The 24977-nt window shown below is 39.5% G+C and overlaps 1 protein-coding gene across 1 annotated transcript in view; it reads right to left on the reverse strand.

The window, feature by feature from the left end:
* Window positions 1-24977, reverse strand: part of PSME4 (proteasome activator subunit 4) — a 2990260-nt gene that overhangs the window by 789204 nt on the left and 2176079 nt on the right. Inside the window, exons 34-35 of the mRNA XM_044055122.1 lie at window positions 15306-15375; window positions 5733-5858 (exon numbers count right to left, since the gene is read on the reverse strand). Coding sequence (XP_043911057.1) covers window positions 5733-5858; window positions 15306-15375 — 196 coding nt within the window. The remainder of the gene's footprint in view (window positions 1-5732; window positions 5859-15305; window positions 15376-24977) is intronic.

Here is a 24977-nt window from a genome sequence, read left to right on the forward strand (position 1 = left end):
TGGCAGTTTAAAGCTCTGATTGCCAAGGTTGCAGAAGTATAAACCTTTTTACCCCATCTATCCAGCACCCTGGAGTCTCTATCAAAAGGGGGTAGGATTTTTAGCAGTAGAAGCCATAATGCCATTGGGCCCCTGAGAAATAGTCTCTGGATCTGCAACAGGATTTTTGAAAAGGAACTTGTGGGACTCAGGAACCCTGTAGTATCTGTCAGGTTTACTAGGAGCCGGAGGCAGGGAATCAGGGGCCAAAATGGATTTCGAGAACACATCATCAACAATGTCTAGTACAGGAGGTATAGCCAAAGGCCTATGCTGAGGTAGAAGAAGGAAATCCCTAAGCCTCTTTTTTGAATCAGAAAATTCCTGGCTTTCCCAGTGGGAAATGCTCCCTTAAAGTATGTAAAGTTTCCCCAAAAGAAAAATCCTCAGGAGGGGAAGCAGAGGGAAAGGAATCCTCTGCATCACAATCCTCATAAGTATTTATTTATTTATTTATTTTACATTTGTTTACCGGGATAGTCCGTCTGGATATATGTCCATTTTCAGTTGAGGCCCAGGGAGAAAAGCTCCAACAAGGTTACAACATTTTCTTCAAGAATTTACACATCAAGTTATTTACATTGAAAAAGTTATACAAGAGTTATTTACAATGTTATAGCGTTGTTTCCAAAGAGACTCACAGTTACAAGATCAGCACATTATACTTGTAGAAAAGGTCAGAATGTATTAGAAAAACAGTTTGGTTAGTTTTAATGTGATTAATGATACTGTTTAGTCAGGGTAGGAACATGGACAAAGCCAGTTGAGTTTAAGATGCTGTAGGTAGGTATGGACAAATCCAGGTCATCAGAAGAGTCAGAAGAAACAGAATCCTGATCAGAAGATTCATAATCAAGCTCAGCCCTAGGCCTCTTAGAGGCGGGGGTTGACTACCCCTGATTAGAGTAATTAGATCTTCAGCCATTTTTATCATTTGTTTTTTAGGCATAGGGGCCTGGGCGTCAGTTTTTTAGACATGGATCGAGATTTAGGCCTTAGTAATGAAGGCGGTGTCGATTTAATATGCAAGTATGTAGGCCTGAATACACCCTCAGAAGCCAGTGCCTGCACAGTGGCTCCGGACCCATCCAAGGTACAGACATGTGCGGGTTCCATAGCTGAAGTATCTCACGGATCTGAATGGGTCTCAGTAGAGGCCTGCGAATCAGAAGTAGCGGGTATCAGGGGCTGCAAAAGCACCTCACAGAGTACCGACGAACTGGCGACTGGCTTAGGAGAAGCGTCATCGGCAGTTTTGGACCTCGGCGGCCTGTCTTTGTCTTTGCATTTTTTCAGAATCCCGGTAGTCGGATGGCTAACCGACAAATTTCTGGATAATTAGACTGAGAACCGAAATATTTAGAGGCAAAAATATACCGACGATGATAGTGCGCTGATTAAATAAAGCACAAAACCGACAACAAGGTACGCCATGGTCAGGGCCTAGGCAAGGAATACAGTACGAATTAAAATCTTCATGAGGTATTTGCTTTCCACAAGTAATGCAATTATTAACTTTTACTGACATCGGTAATGAGCAAGAAAAAGCTTCCCCAATGGGGTACTTAGCTTTAAGTTGAAGACTTCGGTTCTGAAACTCGAAAATGAAAATTTCAGGAGTTGGCCGACCAGCACTTGTGAACAGCTTCTGCTTCAGGCACCACATGGCAAGAAAGACTGATGTAATAGCATCGGCTGCATGTTTTATACCCCTGATAACCTGACGTCATGGAAGAAGGGACAGCAACTGACGCAGGACCCAAGACTTTGTTAATCAGGCCGACTGAGGGCAACCTGCCAGCAGATTACCCAAATGTAATGACCGCAACAGTGAAACACGAAGAACATCAGGTGCACTACTGCAATTGATGGACCCTCATTAGTTAAAACTGACCACAAATCAGTCACCTTCGAACTGACACTAACACCAAAACTCACAAAGGGTGAAATCGAACTAAAAACTTCACCAAGGCAAACTACACCCTCCTAGGTGAAGGTATAAATGCATTCCAAGTCCCACTCCAAGCTGAAAGTGGTAACTATGCCAAAGCTTACACTAATGCCCTGTACAATTACTTGCATAGGTGTATAAACTTGGCTGTACCAGAGAGAATCAAAGCCAAAGCCCCAAGTAAAATCAAGCTGCCATGGTGAACTTCCAGCATCAACAAAATGTTACAATAAATGCAAAAAGTTGCTGTCCAAGAAAACAAAGGCAAGGACCGAACAACAGAAAAGCACCCTCCTCAGCCTTAACAGGCAAATATAGCAACTTGTCAAATACTCCAAGAGCTCCTTTGAGAGAAACCTAGCAAACCGGAATCATGCTACCACAAGACAGCCAGATTTGCGACTAAATTGCCCTACAGAATCCATCACTGTCTTGCTGTGAAACAACTCAGATGGCTAGAACTTCCAAACCTTCTAACCTTAAACCAACTTACCCTAACCCACTCCATAGTTTACCTACATGATAAATGTCCAGCCTTACAGAATTTAGTTCAATTTCACCTCAACAGCAGGACCCTACGATCCTCTGAAAAATTACTGCGAAAAGTTACAAAATCCAACAGCATCTTTAGAGACTCATTATATTCTAATAACGTCTCTGAAACATGGAACTCTATCTCTCAGAACATACTAACACACAATCAACCCAGCTCAGTTCAAAAACCTGCTAATAGTCACCTAAATGACAACTGGTTATGCTCCTGCTCCTCACCAGGCTGAGCTTACCAGACTTCTCTCCACCTTCTCCTTATCTATGTTGTAAATTGAGCTTTTGACAAAATAATTGCAAGTTTTCAAATGTTATTGGACAAACATCACTGAGCTGCAATTCTACTGTATGCAATGCTTAAATCCATGATTCGTAAATTTTGCTGACTGTTAACTTTAGTACTGTGTTACTATGTGTTCTTATGTGATTTTATGTGGAGCTTTTCTACCCAGGCCTCCGGTGAAAATGGGCAACTAGTCCAGTTGGACTTCCCCAGTAAATAATGTTAGCCAAATCAATACAAAGTACTGCTAAGAATAACCATAAGGTCTTTTACAGCTACATAGGTAACCTAAAGGGTAGGACCCAAACATGTGCAGAACTGGTGGTCAACGGTATCACACACACTGACCCCACAGAGACGGCAAACCTGCTAGCAGATAGGTTTGGTGAAGCTTTTACTCCCTTATCCCCCCTTCTAACTTACAACAAACCCTCCCCCAAACTCCCCCTACCTTACATATCTGAAGAACAGGTCCTCAAAGCCCTGTCCAAGGCAAAGAACACGGCCTCTATGGAACCAGAAGACATCCCAGGCTGTCTACTAAACAGGCTAAAACATGAAGTAGCATCACCACTAAGTAACCTTTTCAATCATAGCTTAACTACAGGCTTTGTTCCTGCGGAATGGAGAACAGTTACAGTTACTCCCCTCCACAGAGGTGGCCTAGCAATAGATAGACCCATAAGTCTAACCAGCCTAATCTGTAAGGCCATGGAACATATTACTATGAACTTCATAAATAAAGACATAGGTGACTTCCAAACCCTGGATCCTACCCAATTCGGCTTTGTGAAGCGCAGATCCTGCCTCTTAAATCTGGTGGATTTCTCTGAAAGTGTGACCAGGGCCAATGATGAGGGAAAATCTGTGCACATAGCATAACTTGACTTAGCAAAGGCTTTTGATACAATTCCACATTCAGGCATTACCGATAAACTTAGAAAACTGAATGCAAACCCATTTGTTGTAAGATGGGTTGACAAATGGCTCAGAAACCAGACACACACTATCAAAGTAGGTGGCTCCACATCAACCAGCAGACCTGTTACCAGCGGGGTGCCCCAAGGGTCAGTGCTGGGCCCCCTACTGTTTGGAATATACTTCTCAGAAGTTCATGTCAAAACTAAAGGGTTGTGGCTGACCAAGTTTGCCGACTACTGCAAACTAGGTGCGATCACTGAATCCCCAAATAATATCATTATACTCCAGAAGGGTCTCACACAGACCAACGACTGGTGTATTAGTCACGGTCTCAAACTAAATGCAAAGAAATGCATCATCATTCCCTCTGGCACAAACAATGTCCCTTTACACTATCAAATCAACAACAATACCCTAAGTACCCATGAAGTGGTATGGGACCTAGGATCACAGGTTGACCATGACCTTGACTTCGAACACCACGTGTCTACTACTGCAAGGAAAGCTTGTGACATAGCTCACTTAATTGGTAAATTCATTGCCTTGAGGGTAAAAGAAATTATAACCCCCTATACTCAGCACTTATCTGGTCCATAATTGAGTATAATGCCCCATTTGGTATGTACCGTACTAAGCACCTGCAGCAATTAGAGAGAGACCTCAGAGGTTTCTAACAAAGATAATCAAGGGCCTCCAGCATGTGCCTTACACAGACTGACTAAAGTCCCTATCACTATGTGTATCGTACAGACTTCTCAGGGGAGACTTATGCCTGGCCTACAGAGCAACCCAAGAGCCAAACCTAATGAACTTACTATATATCTGTAAATCAAATGGATCTAGGGCTACCCATTCCAGGGACTTATATATGGCCTGCAGCTTAAACAGTACATGATGAAGAGACAGATTTATCTCCCAGTGACTGCCATGTCTTTGGAAAGGACTACCAACTGACGTGAAACCGAGCACCTCTATGACACTGTTCAAGAGGAACCTGGACGAGTGGATGGGGCACTGTAAATTCTTACTGGGGATCATGCTCACAACCCTCCTGGACATGGGCAGTCATCACTAAATGCAATCTTGGGTATTGACTAGTACTTCTACGGTATTACATTGGGTTGAAATGGTTTGGCTTAAAATGACCTTCGGGTCGATAGCCTAGTAATCTCCTACGATCCTATGACTAGGTTATAGAGATTCCAAGATGCGATTAATTCTTTGTGAAAGTTTGGCAAAAATATAATTCTGGGTTTGCATAAATTAATATGGTATAGTATTTGTGGAAAGACGAACGCACTGACAATCATCACTGCAAAGAATACATCTTACTGATAACAGTGCTATTTGCAGTTTTGACAGCTTTTGCTGTTCACAATTATTTACATTTGCTTATCTTATGCCTTTCAAATTGACTTTACAGAACATACTCTGGAATGCAAGACTGTATGTAGGCTGCTAGAGGTGTGACATTCCACGTCACAAAAGTGTTAATGAGTTAACATGCCTGATGTACTGAAAACAAACCAAATCCAGTCTCTTTGGGAAATAGACTTACACAGCCCTCTGTCTCAGGCTGTTAGTATATTTTGTAAAATATTGCTATAAAGTTACTATCAATTAACATAATTTTTCCTGACTTCAGAACACTATACCAGTATCGCAGGGATACTTTTTTCTTCAAACAGTAGTCTTGGGTCAGAGTCACTAAGTTTTCAACTGCACACTGTTCAGCTCTGAGCACTTCATTTAACTGCACAAAAGCCTCTGTGCCACCTCTCCAAAAAGGTCTACTTACAATGCAATCAAATAGTTAAGTAAATTAAACCTCTTCACATTTATATCTGCCCTGCTGTAGCCTTGGTTATGAGTAGCATTTTCTCCTGCTCATTCTTTTACAGATCTCATAAATCACATCAGAAGTGCTTTTTTTAAAGTTTAAAATACACTACAAAAACACACAAAATCAACATATAACAGTCTCGTTACCTTAAAAAGGCAGAATCTGCGGGGATTGAATGTGTCCTTTCCTTTCCGATCTTCTAAGGAAAGAAATTTGATCAACAGCTCCAGAAATTTTGGGTCAGAAAAGAAATCAAAAATAATTCTTTCAGCCTGTAAAATGGATAAAATAATTTCTTACAGGAGGAAATCATGTATATTTGACATTTTCCCTGCAGTTAGGCATATATCAATGATAAAAAACAAGACTAAAAAGACTGGTTAGAAAATCTGTCTGCTCACAGGATGGCTTTCAAACACAAACTGCAAAATAATTTCCAATCTTTTAATGGATTCTCAAGAAAATTAACATTCGTTTTACAGCATATTTATTTAAGGTACTGAAAAAGTAAAACACTAGCTAAAAGTACTTCAGCAAGTTATTTCATTAAATTCTGTAGAAAAGAAAAATGCATGTTGGTCTTATGCAACACAATCTTCAATGCATCTCAGTTAGCTGGTCTCCCTTACTGAAGGGATCTCCCAGTGTCATGAGAAGTCATACTGGATAAACTCTTCCAAGCAACCAGTGCAGTGGGTATGGCACAAGGCACATATCATAGAGGGATAAAGCCATGACTATTGTGCAGACAAACAGAGTTTGTGTAGTGGTTCCAGAGACTGCAGGAGTTAGTCTGGGAGAATGGAAGTTACCGGTTGCTGCCAGTGCACCCATCCGGGAAGGAAGATGGCATTCCTAGCTAGAAAAGCTCTAGCCTCTCCTGATGTGAGGCAAGAAAGCCCTGCAAGTTTGATATTGTAACCACTGACTTTATACCACTCTCCTTGAGCTGTACAGAGTTTAGAGTACATGGAAGGTGCCCTAAAGCTTCGGAAGCTGTCCGGCTGTCCAATCTTTGGCAGGATATGTCCCACATAGCTTAAACTATTGCATCAGTGATCTAATGATAAACATCTACTGTTGCACACTTTTCAGAGTTGCTGTGCTGTAGCACACATTACAGCCATTACAGAACAGCATCAGAATCCTCTGACAGCTTTGAAAACTGTAACACACTTCACGCTATAAGACATACACAAAAAAGCATGGCAAAGTGAAGTGTCTAGAAGCTTTTAAAGTTGTGTGATCAGAAGTACACTTAGATTCTAGCCACTGCCTGTGTATTAGCCATAGGTGTATTACAGCTTCCAAACCTATATACAACCTTTTTGCTCTTTTCCTTGGTGTAAATTATAGTACATTGGGAGGCATCTAAAACTGCATGCATTACACAGAATTATGGCAGGATTTCTCCTATCATAATCCTCTGTCACCTGTTCTATTTATGACACACTATTCACCAGTATTACTAGAGTGCTTGTATATTAATAGATAAATACATAACGAACATACATGACTTGATTTTTTAAATACTTTTATTAAACCTTCATGTTTTAAACAATGACAGAGGTACACAAACATTAACAGAAACAAAAAACATACCAGTTTTCATTATTTTCATGCATCATACATGATTTCGTTTCAAGTCATTTACTCCAACATTAAACAAATTGCTCAGTTCTTGTCCGTCCTTAAACCTCATCCCTCCTACTGATTATTCTGCAAGTATTGTTTCCACAATTTTCATTTATTTCATGCAATTCACTCCTTCCCTTTTCTAAAGATCCCATCTCCTGTTCTATTATTTCCTCTACAATATTCAGTACTTCATTACATTTTGTTTAGTCTTTGATTTTTCATATTTTAGTAATTGCTTTTTTTGGCACTCAGTAGTATTAAGCTTAGTAAGGCCTTACTATGACTAGAAATTCAGATTCCATATCCCATATCAAAGGAAACATTTCCATAGTTACAACCATTTCTGACAAAGTACTTAGTGGGGAACTTTTAAACTCTACCTCCTGATTACATTTTCAAAAAAAAAACATTCCCATTACAGCTCTCCTTTCCATCATACCTGCAGAATTTGCTATCTACTGGAGGAAAAATTCTCTAAAGTCTGCTTATATTTAAAAGAAAAAAAAAACTAAAACCTGGACTCTGTTGCATACTTGACAGCCATACAAATATTCTCTCATTACTCCTTTGTAAATTGCCTTTCCATTCTTCTTTCCACTCTTCTTAATCTAACTGATTATTACAGTTATCATGCAATACTGTATATGCCCTACTAATTGTCTCTTTATTAAAAGCAACTTCTGTTTTAGGCTCAACTAAAAGCTCTGCCAGACAGAACTGGTCTTTCACTTAGCACTCAACTATCACCTTTTTTCTCTACACTCGGTTAACAATCCCTGGTAGGAAAGGCAGTATATAACTGGCGGTCCAAACTTATTGTTGGCTTCATCCCACTCTATTACTTTGCCATACCTCTCAACCATACCAAACTCCTTGCTATTTACCGGTTTTGACTGCAAAATTATGGGGTGCCACAAATTCCCTAGTGGACCCTTTAATTTCTGATTTTATTTTATCTTTTATTTATTTACTTATTTTTTTGTATTACAACTTTAAATTTATGGCTGATGTGACCACGCAACACCAGCCTACAGGCGGCATGCGTGAATGACATCATCTTTATTGGACTGTTATATTGAAATGTTTGGAGGGAATATAGTAGCAGTGCAACAATTGCCCAGCACCAGACTACATGCCGCAGGTCTCCCAGATGAGGAAAAAAAAAAAAGAATTGTATGCTATGGGCCCAGCTTACTGTATGTGTATAGCGGCAGAAATCTATTTTAAGCAGAACATCAGAGAGCAGTTCATCAGTGCAGCTGAACTGTTTGGCAATTTAGGGGTGTCTCTCTCTCTCCATTTGATACTCAGAAATCTTATGCCTGCCAGTCCGCTCCATTTCAGCAGCTCCATTATTATTTAAGCAAGCAAGCACTCAGAAATCTTAGCCAAAGTCCGTTATTATTTAAGCAAGCAAGCACTCAGAAATCTTAGCCGAAGTCCGTTATAATTTAAGCAAGAACTCATAAGTGTGTGTGTGTGTGTGTGTGTGTGTGTGTGTGTGTGTGTGTGTGTGTGTGCGCAAATCTTATTGCTGCCAATCCACACGTCTCTGCAGCTCAGTATGTGTGTTTCAGAAATCTCAAGCAAGAAACCTTCCATTGTTATTTAAGCAATTATCCGAAGTCAGTGTATGTGTGTGTCCATTATTATTTAAGCAAGCATTCAGAAGTGAAGCTTTAGCTCCGGCTGTTATTATTTAAGTAAGCAAGCATCCAGATATCTTAATGCACTCAGAAGTGAAGCTGTAGAAATCTTATTGCTCTCAGAAGTGAAGTTGTAGCTCTATCAGTTATTACTTAAGCAATCATCTGAAGGCCATGTATGTTATGAAATCTTGTGTGTGTGGAAGCTGTAGCTCCATCCATCCATTATTATCTAAACAATTATCTGAAGTGCGTGTGTGTGTGATTATTTAAGCAGGCAATGAAATCTTTGTGTGTAATTACTTAAGCAAGCACTGAAATCTTTGTGTGTGTGATTAAGCAAGCACTGTAATCTTTGTGTGTTTGATTATTTAATCAAGCACTGAAATCTTTGTGTGTGTGATTATTTAAGCAAGCACTGAATTCTTTGTGTGTGTTATTATTTAAGCAAGCACTGAAATACTGTGTGTGTCTGAAATGTCCCAGTTAACTATACCTAGTGGTTAGTTTTACTCAACATCAAACCCTGTACCTTAGGTACAAGGAGCAAGAGCCTGAATTCCTTACCCATACCACCACTTGTAATTCCTTGTGGTTCAATGTTTGGCTCATATAACTTTTGGTCTGTTCTTAAAATTTGTGGTTTTGTAGCAACTCAACAAGAAATGAATTCACTAAATAATGATAGCCATTTCATTTTCAGTCTTCCTATCTTGTCTTCCTACCTTTCAGGAAAGGCAAGGTAACAGAAAATAACTTATTCTATCACCTTTCCAAGATTATACAAGCAATGTTTAAAATGCGTCTCTGGTTTTTTGGGCCTTTGCCCCCCCCCCCTCATAAATGTTTTTTCCAGATTTCTTATGCTGTATAGTTCTATAGGGGAAGAGAAGTTTAGTGCTACTTATACCAAGCCTGCTTGTATTGTTAGCAGCACAAGAGGCAGAATACTTGCTTTTGATGCAGAAGGCTGTGGGTTCAACTCCCACGTAGATGGATTGATGATACTGTACTGTGTTGTACTTTTAAAGGGGTGGATGCTGCAGTCCTGAGAATGTCCTCTTTGGCGGAGATACCTAGTAACTATGAACCTATTATCAGTTTTCCATCCATTGCCTATTACAATATTACTAGCTTATCATTTTTTTAATGTAACAGTCAATTTATTATTCAAGAGCAACAGGCACTTTATTTGTATATGAAACAATGAAATATAAAGTTGTTTGCTAGCAGCAACCTCATTTGTTACAGATCTCTTTAATGTGGAATTAATTAGATGACTTTTGCTTCTGCAGAGATTGTGCATATTTACTGATACTGGTGAATTATAGAAGTTTGAGCAGACTTTTATGATGGAAATGTTCTGAATTGGGCAGTTTTGTCATTATTGGTTCATGCATTTTGTTTCACTGCTTACTGGAAATATGTTCAAAACAATAAATTTATAATGTGTTCTAACAAGTGTGCTGCATTATACAAGGAATATAATTTAATACAGTCAGGAATGTGCATCAAAGAACACATATGTATGTTTCATGTGCAAGGGGTCTATGATTTGAAAACAGCACAAAGGTAATCTTTATCTGGCACTGGCTTGATGCACTTTCTTTGAATGTGGGTTTCAATGCTGTTTCAATGAATCTGAGTTTCAAGGGCAGAGAAGTTTTAATGCTAAATCTATTTTCATTGTGAGACTGTACTGCTTTGTTTAGCAGATGTATATTAGTGTTTGTGCTATAAAATGTAAAATAAGCTTTAAATAAAGTCCAAATAATCACCATAGAAGTAAACAGTATGCACATTAGTGTTTATGGCAAATGGGGTGAAATCACCAAGTAATGGGACATTGGAATAGCTGCGGGGGAGGGCTGTGTATGGGGGGGCCCTCACTTGTCCATTATTTTGTGAGGGGGAAGAGTGGCAAACTCAGACAGCCCCAGGCGGCACAAACTCAAGCTACGCCACTGATTAGTAGGCCATGGAGAATGACTTTTGGAGGTCCTAGCAAACTATAATATTCTTTTGCGAAGATTAGAATATTGCCTACCATTAAATGCCTTACTTTTACCACAAAACCTACATACTGCAAGTCACCAAAAACAAAATCCAAAGGTTCATCATCTTCTCCCTTCCTACTGATCATCACTGCTACACATAAAAAAAATAGTTAACCATTTACTACAGGGTCTGGGGACATATCTTGGTTCTGTTCTTCAGTTTGCGTTTGAAAGTTGGTATCCCACAATTCCACTGGAGTGGGTGGGGTTACATAATTATGTATGCACATTTTATCTTAATCAGCGTACAGATTTGTACCTATTTGTTATGGGGCTCTGCCAGAATTTTGATGTTTCCAGGTTGAGCGGTATGTACTTTGCTCTGAATACTTTGGTTCCTTCGCAAATTTTCACCAGTAAATTTCAGCCCGCTCTTGTCTGTTTTCTATATCCCTACACGCATTCACCCCTGCACCCAAAATCCTACCAAGCCCTTATTTCCCAAACCCTCATATTTCATCATCTTTTCTTTCCAGATAAACACAAAAGCCAGAATAAGTAGCTGGATTGAACCCACTCAAAGTAATGCAGGCTGCAAATCACCACACAGTTGTAGAATGCAGAACCCACTTTATTAACTTCAGACAAAAAAAAAAAATCCAAGGATGAGTGCTTTCATCCAGAAAGATCTAGACTTCATCAGACAATTTACCCCACATAGTTACTTCCTTCTTATACAGTTCAAACAGGAAGTTCCACCCAGTTATAAACTAATCATTTATGTCATTAAAAGCACAATATTTACAGTCACTGAATTTAAAAAGCAGACAAAATATACAAACTGAAAAAAATCATAGTACACACCACCCTAAAAACACACTATATATAAGCACTGCTTCATAAAATGACAATGTACAATAAATATTTAAATATGCTGCATGTGTTAAAACAATAAATATTTGTAATTAAATATAAAAACTAGATTTAGTAGAACATGTTAAGAGAGATAAATACACTTAACATAATAAATACTGAACATGTGAATTACTTAAAATGTTAAAATGCATAATGGAGAAATATAATAAATAAAATATATTATTTTTTTTAATCTTTCCAGTGCTTTCAGTTTTAAAATTGGGCTAATGGAAATATGCTCATTCAGGCCTGGCCATTTCTCAGCATTCAAACGTAACTGCCAGTATAATTCTCTTTTCTCAAGTAATAGTGACCATGCACCACCACTCGTGTTGGTACTGATATTGTCTATAATACAAAATTGGAACTTATGGTCATTATACTCTAAAACATGTTTGCTAAGAGAATTTGTTTCTTTTTTATTCCTTATGTCATATAGGTGTTCGTTTATGCAATTTTTTAACTTTCTATCAGTCTTGCCTATATAAAAGCAAGAACAGGTGGTACACATGGCACAGTAAATCACTTCACATAGAATTATACTGGCAATTACATTTGATTGCTGGGAACTGGCCATGCCTGAATGAGCATATTTCCATAAGCCCAATTTTAAAACTAAAGGCACTGGAAAGATTAATATATATATATATATATATATATATATATATATATATATATATATATATATATATATATATATATCCATTATGCATTTTAACATTTTAAATAATTCACATGTTCAGTATTTATTATAAGTGTATTTATTTCTCTTAACATTTTCTACTACATCTAGTTTTTAGTATTTAATTACACATATTTATTGTTTTAACACATTCAACATATTTAAATATTTATTGTACATTGTCATTTTATGAAGCAGTGCTTATATATAGTGTGTGTTTTTAGGGTGGTGTGTTCCATGAACTTTTTCAGTTTGTATATTTTGTCTGCTTTTTAAATTCAGTGACTGTAAATATTGTGCTTTTAATGACATAATTGATTAGTTTATAACTGGGTGGAACTTCCTGTATGAACTGTATAAGGAAGTAACTATGTGGGGTAAATTGTCTGACGAAGTCTAGATCTTTCTCGATGAAAGCGCTCATCCTTGGATTTTTTTTTTTTGGTCTGAAGTTAATAAAGTGGATTCTGCATTCTACAACTTTGTCATGATTTGCAGCCTGCATTACTTTGAGTGGGTTCAATCCAGCTACTACTTCTGGCTTTTGTGTTTATCTGTTTCAGTTTGTACTTTGTGATCTTTTCTTTCCACTCAGATTTTAGCCTTTTGATTGTGTTATGAATATGAATCATAACTGCATAGTTCAGTAGTGTTCCTTAAATTCAGGCAATTCTAAACCACTGTGTTTAATGGGAATAATCAACTTATTCCACTTAACTCTTGCTCTCTTCCCCTCCCAAATAAATTCCTTCAATTTGTTATCAATGATTGTCCACAACTTCTAAACTTGTTGATAATCTGTACATAAAACTACAGGAACTAAAAATCTTTTCATTGTTTCCATTTTCTAAGTTTTTGCATTATATTTTGTTTATTCTCTTCCCACATGTCCTTAGCTAACATAATAGAATGAATTTTAATCTATACATACAAATACGTTGCTCACACTTTACTATAACCTTTGTTTTATTTTCAGTAATTTTATATCCTTAAAAGACTTGAAACTTTCTCAAAATGTCTGCACTTGTAAAATAATACAATCTCTGAAAAAAATAGTTTTTCTCGATCATACTCTTATAATCTTGAATCTGTGAGTCCCTTAATTCCTTTGCCAATGGCTCCAAATATAAAGCAAATTACAAAGGGGAAAAAAACACCCTGCTTGGTTCCACTGTCCAAATACAGCCCACCAGAAAGGAGCCCTCCCATCTTAATTCTTTCCTCTGGCCCTTGACATATCCTCCTTATTAACCCCATTATTCTACCAGGGAATGTAAACACTACCATTGCTCTGCTCCTAACATCCCAGTTGATTATATCAAATGCTTTTTCTGCATCAAGATCCAACAATAACAATGGTGTTTTCTTAATATTATGCTTTATTCTGGATCACCAATGTTCGTTAATGTTGTCATATGTTTACCTTTCCTACATAAAACCACACTGATCCACAGCTATAATTTTTGGCAACACTTCAGCATTCCCTTAGCTAGTCTAGTCATAAACACTTTATAATCTTGATTTAAAACTGAAAAGGGTCTACATGAAGCTGATCTAAAAGGTCTTTACCCTCCCTGAGTAATGTAGCCACCATAGCTTACTTTCAAGATGCTGGTAAATCCGCCCTTTCAAAATATTGTTAAACAAAACCTTCCAAATCTTTATCATGCTCATTCCTCCAAACTTCCATAGGAATACCATTTGTTCCTAGAGATTTCCCTGATGACTGATTATACAGCACCATTTTTAACTCATCTCTTGCTAGCTCATCTATAAATTGAGTCACATATTTCTCTAACTTTGAGACAATTAAGACTTCCACAAATATTGCCATTTGTGCCCTTTCCTGGTTTCCTCATTAATCCACCTTATACAAATGTTCCTAAGATTTCCAAAACATCTATATAGGAACTATATTTATTATTCCTGATATAGGCTCCCTAAGTCTGGCAAAAATCCTATTTTATGTTGCCTAAATTGTTGTGCTAAAAGCTTTTTCTAACTCCTCCCTTATTTTCACTTTCTTTGCAATTGCAAGAAAAAATACCTTGATCTGTGTGATTCCCCTTATTTTGCAATACCATAACCATACTTTTTAAATAATTTAATAAAGGTGTTTAAAAAAGAATTATCACTTGTGAAATAGGCACATTTACATTTATATAAAAGTAGTAAAACTGTATAAAATTAACAAACATTATGCTTCACATATAGTGTTATACGTCACATAACCTAAGCAACACTACATAAATTATTCAATCCCTGTCCCCCCTTTTTAAGCAAAGAAACATCTTTATTAAACCAAAAAAAAAAAAAAAAATCTGCCCCCTCCTTTGTTATACGTTCCCTACTGGGCCCCACAGACACATCTTCACTGCTGCAAATCACATTCCAGTCCTATAAGTAATATTCCTGGCTGAAAATGGACTACTTCTCCCAGAACTTTCTTAAGGTCCATTATAGCAGTTTTAGGTGAAATACATTCCAGTGTAATCCTTCTCCCAGCAGGGAGAAACCATGAATTACCTTTTAAATAATTCTTAACTTTTCTCCATATTTATTTTTATCTTATTTAGACAACGCTTTAAACTCTATTTACATCTTATTCTACTCACTAGGCATCTCTTCAAAAGAAATTTCTATATTCTCTTAATACTCTAATCATTTCTGCTATCAATTTCCTAAATTCCTCTCTTTTTTTTAACAGAGATGTATGAAAGCAGCTCATAACCGGAAGAAGTACAGTATGTGGCTATACCATTTGTGTGTCATACCACTTTTAAACAAGAAGAAAATATTTCCTGAACATAAAAAGATTTCTGCCAGTTTCCTAGAACATACCTCAGACATCTCATCCCTGGTCCTGCCAAGTTTTGGTTGATCCACAACAGGAGCATAAACAAGTAGTTTCCTACAAAAAGAAAAAAGGAAAAGAAAAAATGCTAATGATGTACATCTGAACTCATACAAAATTTTAAAACAGAACAAAATGAACACAAATGTGTGCATACATGTGCCTGTGTAATGCATACAGGAGAACATATGGGAAAAAATACTTGCAACTATAGCTTCCCAAAAGCATTTCACTGAGCAGGGCTCTTATCAAAATGTACTTTCATCTACTACAGAGTTGTTCAATAGACAGTCTACGGACCACAGTCTGGCCAACCAAAGCCTCAATAACAAAATTTAAAGTAAATAGTATGTATGCTGTTAACCTGTCATGTCACTTTAAAAATTAGTTCAGGACTTCCCAATTAACTGTGCTCCTCATTAGTACATCTGCACACACAATGATGCAATAAACAGTGCAGCCTCAGGACAGTTCCCTCTCATTTTTTTTTTCCAGAGTCTGCAGATGTCGAAGAATGGTTACGTTTTGAGAATGTCTGTGTTCGTAATTGCTTGTGTTTGTATGTGCATAATGTTTTCAGGAGTGATGAGTGCTTGCATGAATGATGTGGGAAAGCAGAGCCATTGTGTGCGTGCGAGTTTTTTTTTTGGGTGCAATCCTGGTGTTTGAGTCCTTTATAAGGGTAATGAGTGTTTGTGTGAATGAACTGGGTGTAACGCTAGTGAGCGAGTCATTTGTAAGAGTGATGCATGCCTGTTTGGAGTGGAAAATCAGAGCGACTGTCTGCGTTCAATGTTGCTCTGCATGTTTTGCACCTAAGAGTGATGCATGCATGTGTGAAAATTGGACATACTTTGTGTTCTTGCTTGTGTTTGTACATGGGAGTATGAGAGTTATTTCAAAGGGTGTTCAGGTACAGTTGGGAGAATGGATGCTGAGAACCATGAGAGTGTGTGTGTGTGTGTGTGTGTGTGTGTGTGTGTGTGTGTGTGTGTGTGTGTGTGTGTGTGTGTGTGTGTAGGGTGTGTGTGTGTGTGTAGGGTGTTATACTTGTACATCTCAACCTGCAGAAACTGAAAATCAGAACAAAGGCTCTTGAAAAGTAAGAACATCCTGCTAAAAATCTGGACATCTACTAGCAAGTGTGTGAATACTGAGAGGACTGTGTGTGCATGTGTGTGTGAGACAGAGACAGAAAGTGGGACAAACCCATACCTTTCAACCTGCACACATTAACTTATCAAACTAAGGCTCTTGAAAAGTAGGAACATCCTATTAAAAATGTAGACACCTAATTAAAACAAAATCTAACTAAGGCTCTTGAAAAGTAGGAACATCCTGCTAAAAATGTGGACACCTAATTAAAACAAAATTTGGATACAAAATGGCGCATAACTTTTGCCATTTCCAGTAAGAAAGTGGAATGCAATTCAAACACATTTAAAAAGAAAAGAGTGACAAAACAATGGAAAATATAAGCACATCATCAAAAACAGTGTAAAATCAGCAGATTTTAATGAACTGTGTTGCAAAATTCTACAACACAAGGACATTTATTTTTGTTTCATAAAAGGGGGGATGCAAAATGCCTGTCCACTTTAACTTATTGCTACTAGTATGTTGGTCCTGTAGTGTGGCTGTGTGTGTGTGTTCGCTTGAAAAATCGCATGTGACGAGGGGGATTGAGAGAACTGTGTAAAGGGGGATGTATGTCCAAAAACAATGATATCCTGAGCACTAAGAAAAATGAAAAATTGTACAGTAGAAGGCTCAGATAACGTCACAGCATGTACAAGCAAGATGTTGTGGCAGATAGGGGAGAAATGGCTCCACAGAGTACTCTCAAGCAATATGGAGAGAAAGGCGTTTCCCATATGAATGCAGAATAAGCATTCTAGTTCCAGTGATATGAAAAAAAGGGACATTCACAACTCAGGTCAGTATAAAGACATCAAAATCCTGTCTCAGTCTGCATGAAGTCCTGGACAGGGCGACTGTTAAATGAATACACAGAGTAGTAGAAAGTAAGATGGATGATGAGCAGTTTGAATTCAGATCAGATGTTTGCAGTTAGACAGATAGTTGAGAAGAAACTAGTGATGAGAAAGACTCAAACTGGGCATTCAGAGACTGAGAAAAAGCATATGACATGGTCCAAAAAACTGATCTGGGCAGTTCTGCGATGGTTTGAAGTCCCACAAACATTTGGTATAATAAGTGCGGGCTACATACAAGGGCTCATGATGCAAAACAACCGTGTTTGGACTGACCAACAGGTTCCCAGTATGAGTGGATGTGCATCAGGGTTCACCTCTAAACCAACTGCTCTTCATACTGGTGACAGACTACATCAGCAAACAGGTTAGATAGGCAAGAGCAACAAAGATGTTGCATGCAGATGATGTGGAATTACAGGCAGATTCTGGACAAGAACTTCAGCATATGACAAGGGAATGGAATGCAAAACTCAAGGCAAATGAGATGAAACACTGTACAGATAAGACGGCTGTAATGTTAGCTAATAGGAGAACCAGAAGATGGTGAGAATTGAGAAAGAAGGGAAAATAATGGAACAGGTTGACAGCTTCAAGGATCTGAAAGGGGTGGTTGAACAGAAGGGAAGTCTGAATGAAAAGATCAGAGCTGCCATCAGAGGGGCTGCAGACAAGTGGCAGAGTGCGCCAAGGGTAGTGTGTAACAAAAGAATGCCTAAGAAGCTGAAAAGTAAGATGAATAAAACAGTAGAAAGACCAATATTACTGCATGGTACAGAAACCTGTGCAGTGAAGGCAAAGCAGTTCAGGAAGCTAGAGGTGATAGAGATGAATTGCCCAATATGGGTGGTAGGATGCACACTGTGGGACAGAAAAAGTAGCTCCAATTGCAAAGAAGGTAAGAGAACAGATTACTGTGGTTTGGGAAAATGTTCAGGAAGATGGAAGACAATCTACTGAAGATGATGTGGGACAGACAAGAAGGTAAGAGGAAACTACGGCATCCAGCAGAGAGAGAGAGAGAGAGAGAGAGATGGACTGTGTGAGATAAGATTTGCAATGGTCAGCCATGACTGTTGAAAAAATGTAGCACAGAGGTAATGAATCGAGAGAGACAACCACAGCTGACACGACACCCTGACACTGTGTAGAAAAATGTTTAGAAACTTTCATGACTAATCTGCTGAAGGCAAGGAACCAAACAACTGAACACCCTTTTTGTAAACCTTCATTCTATGGTAGCAGAATCTGAGCTGTCTGTGGACATCTGATGTATGCAATAAGTATTTTCCCTTGTCATTTACTCACAGGTAAATTCTAGGTTAGCTGCTCTTCTGTGCTATTTTAAGCCTAACCAATATCCCTGATAGGCGAGAACCAAACCCTGTACTTTGTGCCTGAGAGGTAAACACCTTAACTATTATACCAACCCAACCCTTATTGGAGTGGTTTGGAAAGAAAACCAGAAAGTTAACAGTATGCATGTAGTTCTGAAAGTCTTCTAGCTGAAGTACTAGCCACGAGAATATAGTTTTCCATGATAAAAACATAAGGTTTGTACAGGAAGCTGGTTCAATGTCAGTTTCATTAGTGCTTCCAGAAAGTACAGTTGTGTACATTTACCGTAAATGCAGATGTTTGAGAGTATTCACTGTTGCAGTCATTACATTTGGGATATCTGCTTTGCAGTAGCCCTCAGTCGGCCTGATTAACAAGGTCTTGGGTCCTGCGTCGGTTGCTGTCCCTTCTTCCATGACGTCAAGTCGTCAGGGGTATAAAACATGCAGCCAACGCCATTACATCAGTTTTTCTTGCCCCAGATGTCAGGTGCCTCGCTAATGGGAAGCAATTAAATCTATAAATACAAGGATATACCTCCAACAGAAAAGCAAATACACCAAAAAGCTTTTAGAGCACAGTAAGTGACAGTAGAGGTATAGCCAAAAGAAGAACAGGGGCTGGAGGAAGGGTAACCAAGACTGCAACAGTGAATACACTCGAACATCTACATTTATGGTAAGTGTACACAACTGTACTATGTTCTTCGTGTTTCACTCTTGCAGTCATTACATTTGGGTAGAATCCCAAAGCTATGGATGGGAGGTTGGAACTAAATAGCATTAGGAGACGCTATAAGGCCCTGCAGAACAGAAGTGGCAAAGCCTGCCCTGGATTTGGAGAAGAGAGGCAAATGATAATGCTTTGTGAAGGTATGAACAGAGCTCCAAGTAGCAACTTCTAGAATGTCTTTGGTTGGAACTCCTATGAGAAAGGCTGCTGAGGGAGAGGCAGCCCTGGAGGAATGTGACCCGATTCCCTTGGGCACAGGTTTACCATGGTGCCAGTAGCAGAAACAAATGCAGTGGCTTATCCACTTAGAAATAGTCTGCTTTGATATAGCCTTCCCCTCTGATCCTGAAGCAAATGCACCAGTAGTTACTCAGACTTTCTTACAGATTTGGTCCTGTTTAAGTAGAATCTTAGTTGTCTGTGACATCCAATGAATGCAGAATCTGCTCCCCCTTGTTCTGCGGATTTGGGTAAAATGTTGGCAGGTGAACAGTTTGGTTAAGAGCCACACTGGATATCACCTTAGGCATAAAGGAAGGATTGGTCCTGAGGGACACCCTGTCCGGGAAAAATGTAATAAAAGGCTCCACAGCCATGAAAGCCTGTAGTTCTGAAACCCTTCTTGCTGAAGTGATTGCCAAAAGGAAAGCTGTTTTCCAAGATAAAAATTTTATATCCGCAGTAGCTGCTGGTTCAAAAGGAGGCAGGGTGAGTTTTTCCAGCACAAAATTGAGGTCCCATGCAGGAGAAGGTGATCTTCTGGGAGGCCTTAAATTTTTGGCCCCTCTAAGATACTGTTTTAGTAGAGGATGAGAAAAGATGGGAGGATCCATATTGTAATGAGCCGAGAAGGCAGAGGCATGGATTTTTATTGAAGAAAAAGATAGGCCCTTGTCAAGCATCTCAGTCAAGTATTGTAAAATCTGAGGGATATTTGGTTTTGCTGTGTCCGTTCCTTTTGCTTGGTTCCAAGCACAGAATCTCTTCCATTTATCAGCATAAGATTTTCTAGTACTAGGCCTTCTGGCTTCCAAAACAACATCCATTGCAGATTTACTGAGAGGTGTTGTTTGAATAATTAAATAACCAGCCATGCTGCAAAGTTCAGAGCTTGGAGCTGAGTGTGCAGAATTTGATTGTTCTGCTGCGACAGTAGATGAGGTATTTGAGGCAAGTACCAAGGAGGGAGTTGAGACATATTCCTTAGAATTGGGTACCAGTGCTGGCGAGGCCAGTCCGGAACAATTAGGATCATTTTTGGTTTTTCCTGTCTGACCTTTAGTAAGACCTTGGAGAGAAGAGGCAGAGGGGGAAAGGCATAGACTGATATGTTTTTCCATCTGAAAGATAGGGCATCCACTTTCCATGCTTGTCTGTGATAAGTCCTTGTGCAGAATTTCTCCAGTTGATAATTTTGGGGAAAGGCAAATAGATCTATGTCTGGACTCCCCCATTTCTGTGTTACCATGCTGCAGATATGTGGATCCAGTTTCCACTCGTGCAGGTCCATAATATTTCTGCTTAGGTCGTCTGCCAGAGTATTTTGTTTTCCTGGCAGGAATTGAGCTTGAAGATGTACTTGGTAAGTCAAGGCTGTGTTCCACAATGCCATGGCAAGTCTGCAAAGAGGGTAGGAATGTGTACCCCCCTGCTTGTTTATGTACCACATAACCATGGTGTTGTCCCAGATGAAGTAAGTCCTTGAAAGCTGTCAGAGCATTCTGAACAGCTAGCATCTCTTTCTGGTTGATATGCAGATGCATTTGTTTTGGGCTGCATATGTCCTGAATGCATCTCCCCGCCAGGTGGGCCCCCCAAGCATAGTCTGATGCATCTGTAATTAGGGTTTGGGTGGCAGGGGGTACAGTGAATGACAGTCCCTTGTTTTGGTGACATGTCTCTTCCCACCAAAGAAACTCCTGTTGTAGACAGGGAATGAGAGGGATCATTGTTTCCAGACTGTGACAATGCTGACTCCATAAATTTTTTAGGTACCATTGAAGTTTCCTCATATGCAGTCTTGCATATGGAATTAGTAGAATGCAGGATGCCATGAACCCCAAAGCCTGCAGAATTTATCTTGCAGATAACAGGGTTTTTGCTGCCATCTGTTTGAAGTATGTTGCCAGTTGCCTTTGTTTGTCTGGCGTTAGGTAAGCCATCTGGGCAGTTGTATTCATGCTTGCAGCCAGGAATGTAATTATTTGAGAGGGTACCAGTTGTGATTTCTTTTCATTTATTGTGTACCCTAGGCATGTTAGAAGCCTTTCTACAAACGCCAGATGTTGAAGAATGTTTTTGTTCTCTGCTTGATAGAGACAGTCGTCCAGGTAAGAATAAATTTGTATGCTTCTTTGTCTGCAAAATGCAATTACTGGTGCCAGGCACTTTGTAAAGACCCTGGGTACAGTAGATAAGCCAAAGGGCAGTGCAGGGAATTGGTAATGCATAAAACCTGCCTTGACACGGGGGTATCTTCTGCACGATTCCCTTGTTGGGATATGTAGGTATGCCTCTTAAGTCTAGAGTCACTAACCAAGCGTTCCTGCGCAGGATAGGTAGTAGCTGTTGTAAAGTCAGCATTTTGAATTTTGGAATGTCCAGGAATGTGTTCAAAATTGATAAGTCCAGTATTGGACGCCAGGCATGGTCTTTTCTGGGTACCAGGAACAGCCTTGAATAAAAGCCTTGTCCTTTTTCCTGTTCTGGTACTGGTTGAATAGCCCCCATATCCATGAGGGACGTAACTTGTTTCTGAGCCTATGCCCATTGATTTTGTGGCAGATCTGGTCAACCGTTTGGAATTGGCAAAGTATGGAAATGAAATCTGTGCCCCTGGGATACTATGTTTAATACCCACTTGTCCTAGGTAATTAATGCCAATTTTCAGCATGAAGTGCTAATTTTCCCCCCAAAGGGGCTGCCAAAAGATAAATGCTTGGTGAAGGTAGAGGAGAGTCATTGAGACTGCTTACTATAGGGTTGTGCATTGTTTCCTCCAGATTTGGAGGTGGAGGGACCCCATTGCTCTGACCTGTAAGAACCCTGTGATTGGTATCTAGAGCCTTTTGAGTGCCTGGATTTGCCTTGAGAGGCTCTGTTGGACACAGGAAAGGACAAATTTTTAGTAGGCCAGTGCCTACTGAACCTGGGTGGCTGCACTTGTAAGAAATCTTTTACAGTTTGCATAGATTTAGCTTTGTCTTCCATTTTCTTTAAAACCTCTTCTGCGTTATTACCAAACAGAGTATCATGCTGTAAAGGGGCATCCAACAATTTAGCTTTAACATGATCAGGCAGATTTTGCTCCTTAAGCCAGGCATGCCTTCTAATCACAGATCCAGTAACTGCGGCCATGCAAGAGGCCTCCAAGGAATCAAAACCACATTGCAAAATATGCTTTCCAACCTGTTCTGCTGCATGCAATAATTCCTGTAATTCTTTATTTTCCACATAATCAGAAATCAACATCATTTTCTGTTTCAATACGCCCATAACATGCTGTTGATATTTAAGCATATGAAACTGGCAGTTAAGGCCCTAATTGCCAAGGTTGCAGACGTATAAACCTTCTTTCCCCCTCTATTCAGCACCCTGGAATCTCTATCAGAGGGGGTAGGATTTTTGGCTGTAGAGGCCTTTACACCTCTGGGACCCTGTGAGATAGTCTCAGGGTCAGCAGCAGGATTTTTGAATAGAAATTTGTGGGAGTCAGGAACCCTGTAATATCTGTCTGGTTTACTAGGAGCCGGAGGTAGGGAATCAGGAGCCATTCTTGATTCCGAAAAAACATCATCAACAATGTCTAATACAGAAGGTATAGCCAAAGGCCTATGTTGCGGAAGAAGAAGGAAATTCCTAAGCCTCTTTTTTGATTCAGAGAAATCCTGACTCTCCCAATGAAAATGTTCCCTTAAAGTATGCAAGGTTTCTCCAAAAGAATAATCCTCAGGAGGAGATGCAGATGGGCTGGATTCTTCTGCATCTGAATCCTCATAGGGTGGTATAGAAAATTCCTGATCAGAAGAGGAATCAGAAGAAATGGAAACTTGATCTGAAGATTCATAATCAGTGTCTTGCCTAGGCCTCTTAGCGGGGGGACGGGACCCCTGATCAAGGTAATTAAGTCTTCAGTCATTTTGAACATCTGTTTTTTAGGTATAGGGGCCTGAGCACGTGGCTCATGCGTCAGTTTTTTAGACTTAGAAGATGTTTTTGATCTTGTTTTTAAAGCTGGTGTCAGTTTTATATAAAAATGTTAAGGCCTGAAAACACCCTCAGAAGCCGGTGCCTGCTCAGCGGCTCCAGACCCATCCAAGGGTGAGACATCCGTGGGTTCAATACTCTGAGAATCTCGCAGCATACCGGACTCAGCATGGGTCTTGGTAGAGGCCTGCGACTCAAAAGTAGCGGGTATCAGGGGCTGCGAAAGCGCCTCACTGAGTACCGGCAAACCGGCGACTGGCTTAGGAGAAGCTTCGTCGTTGGTTTTGGACCTCGACGGTCTATCTCTTTTTCTTTGTGTTTTTTGTGAACTCTGGTAGTCGGATTGCTAACCGACGACATTTCAGGGTAATTAAATCTGGATCCAAAATATTTTGAAGCAAAAATATACCGATGCTTAATAGTGCGTTGGTTAAATCTAGCACAAAACCGACAGCAAGGCACGTTATGATATGGGAAGAAATAGAGTACAAATGAAAATCCTTATAAGGTATTTGCTTCCCACAAGTAATGCAATTATTAACTTTTATTGACATCGGTAAGGAGCAAGAAAAAGTTTCCCCAACAGGGTACATAGCTTTAGCTGAAGACTTTGGTTCTGAAACTTGAATGCGAAAATTTCAGGAGTTGGCCGAGCGGCACTTGCGAATTGCTTCTGCTTCAGGCACCGCGCAGCAAGAAAGACTGAATAAAATGGCGTCGGCTGCATGTTTTATACCCCTGACGACCTGACGTCATGGAAGAGGAGACAGCAACCGTCGCAGGACCCAAGACTTTGTTATTCAGGCCGACTGAGGGCAACATGCTAGCAGATTACCCAAATGTAATGACTGCAACAGTGAAACACTGAGAACATCAGCAGCCCTGCAAGAGGCCTCTAATGAATCAAATCCACATTGCAAAGTATGTTTTCCAACCTGTTCAGCAGAATGCATTAAATCCTGTAATTCTTTATTTTCAGTACAGTCAGGCATTGACATCATTTTCTGTTTAAGCAATCCAATAACATGTTGTTGATATTTTAACATATGAAACTGGCAGTTTAAAGCTCTAATGGCCAAAGTTGCTGAAGTGTAAACTTTCGTACCCCATCTATCCAGCGCCCTGGAGTCTCTATCAGAGGGGGTAGGATTTTTAGCAGCAGAAGCCTTAATGCCCTTGGGTCCCTGTGAAACAGTCTCTGGATCTGCAATAGGATTTTTAAAAAGGAACTTGTGAGAATCAGGAACCCTGTAATATCTGTCAGGTTTTCTGGGAGCAGGAGGCAAAGAATCAGGGGCCAAACTAGATTCTGAAAAGGCATCATCAACAATGTCTAGTACAGGAGGGATAGCTAAAGGCCTATGCTGAGGCAGGAGTAAGAAATCCCTA

Source organism: Protopterus annectens, chromosome 1.part2, assembly GCF_019279795.1.
Source record: "Protopterus annectens isolate FY-2018-M chromosome 1.part2, PAN1.0, whole genome shotgun sequence".
Taxonomy (NCBI): domain Eukaryota; kingdom Metazoa; phylum Chordata; order Ceratodontiformes; family Protopteridae; genus Protopterus; species Protopterus annectens.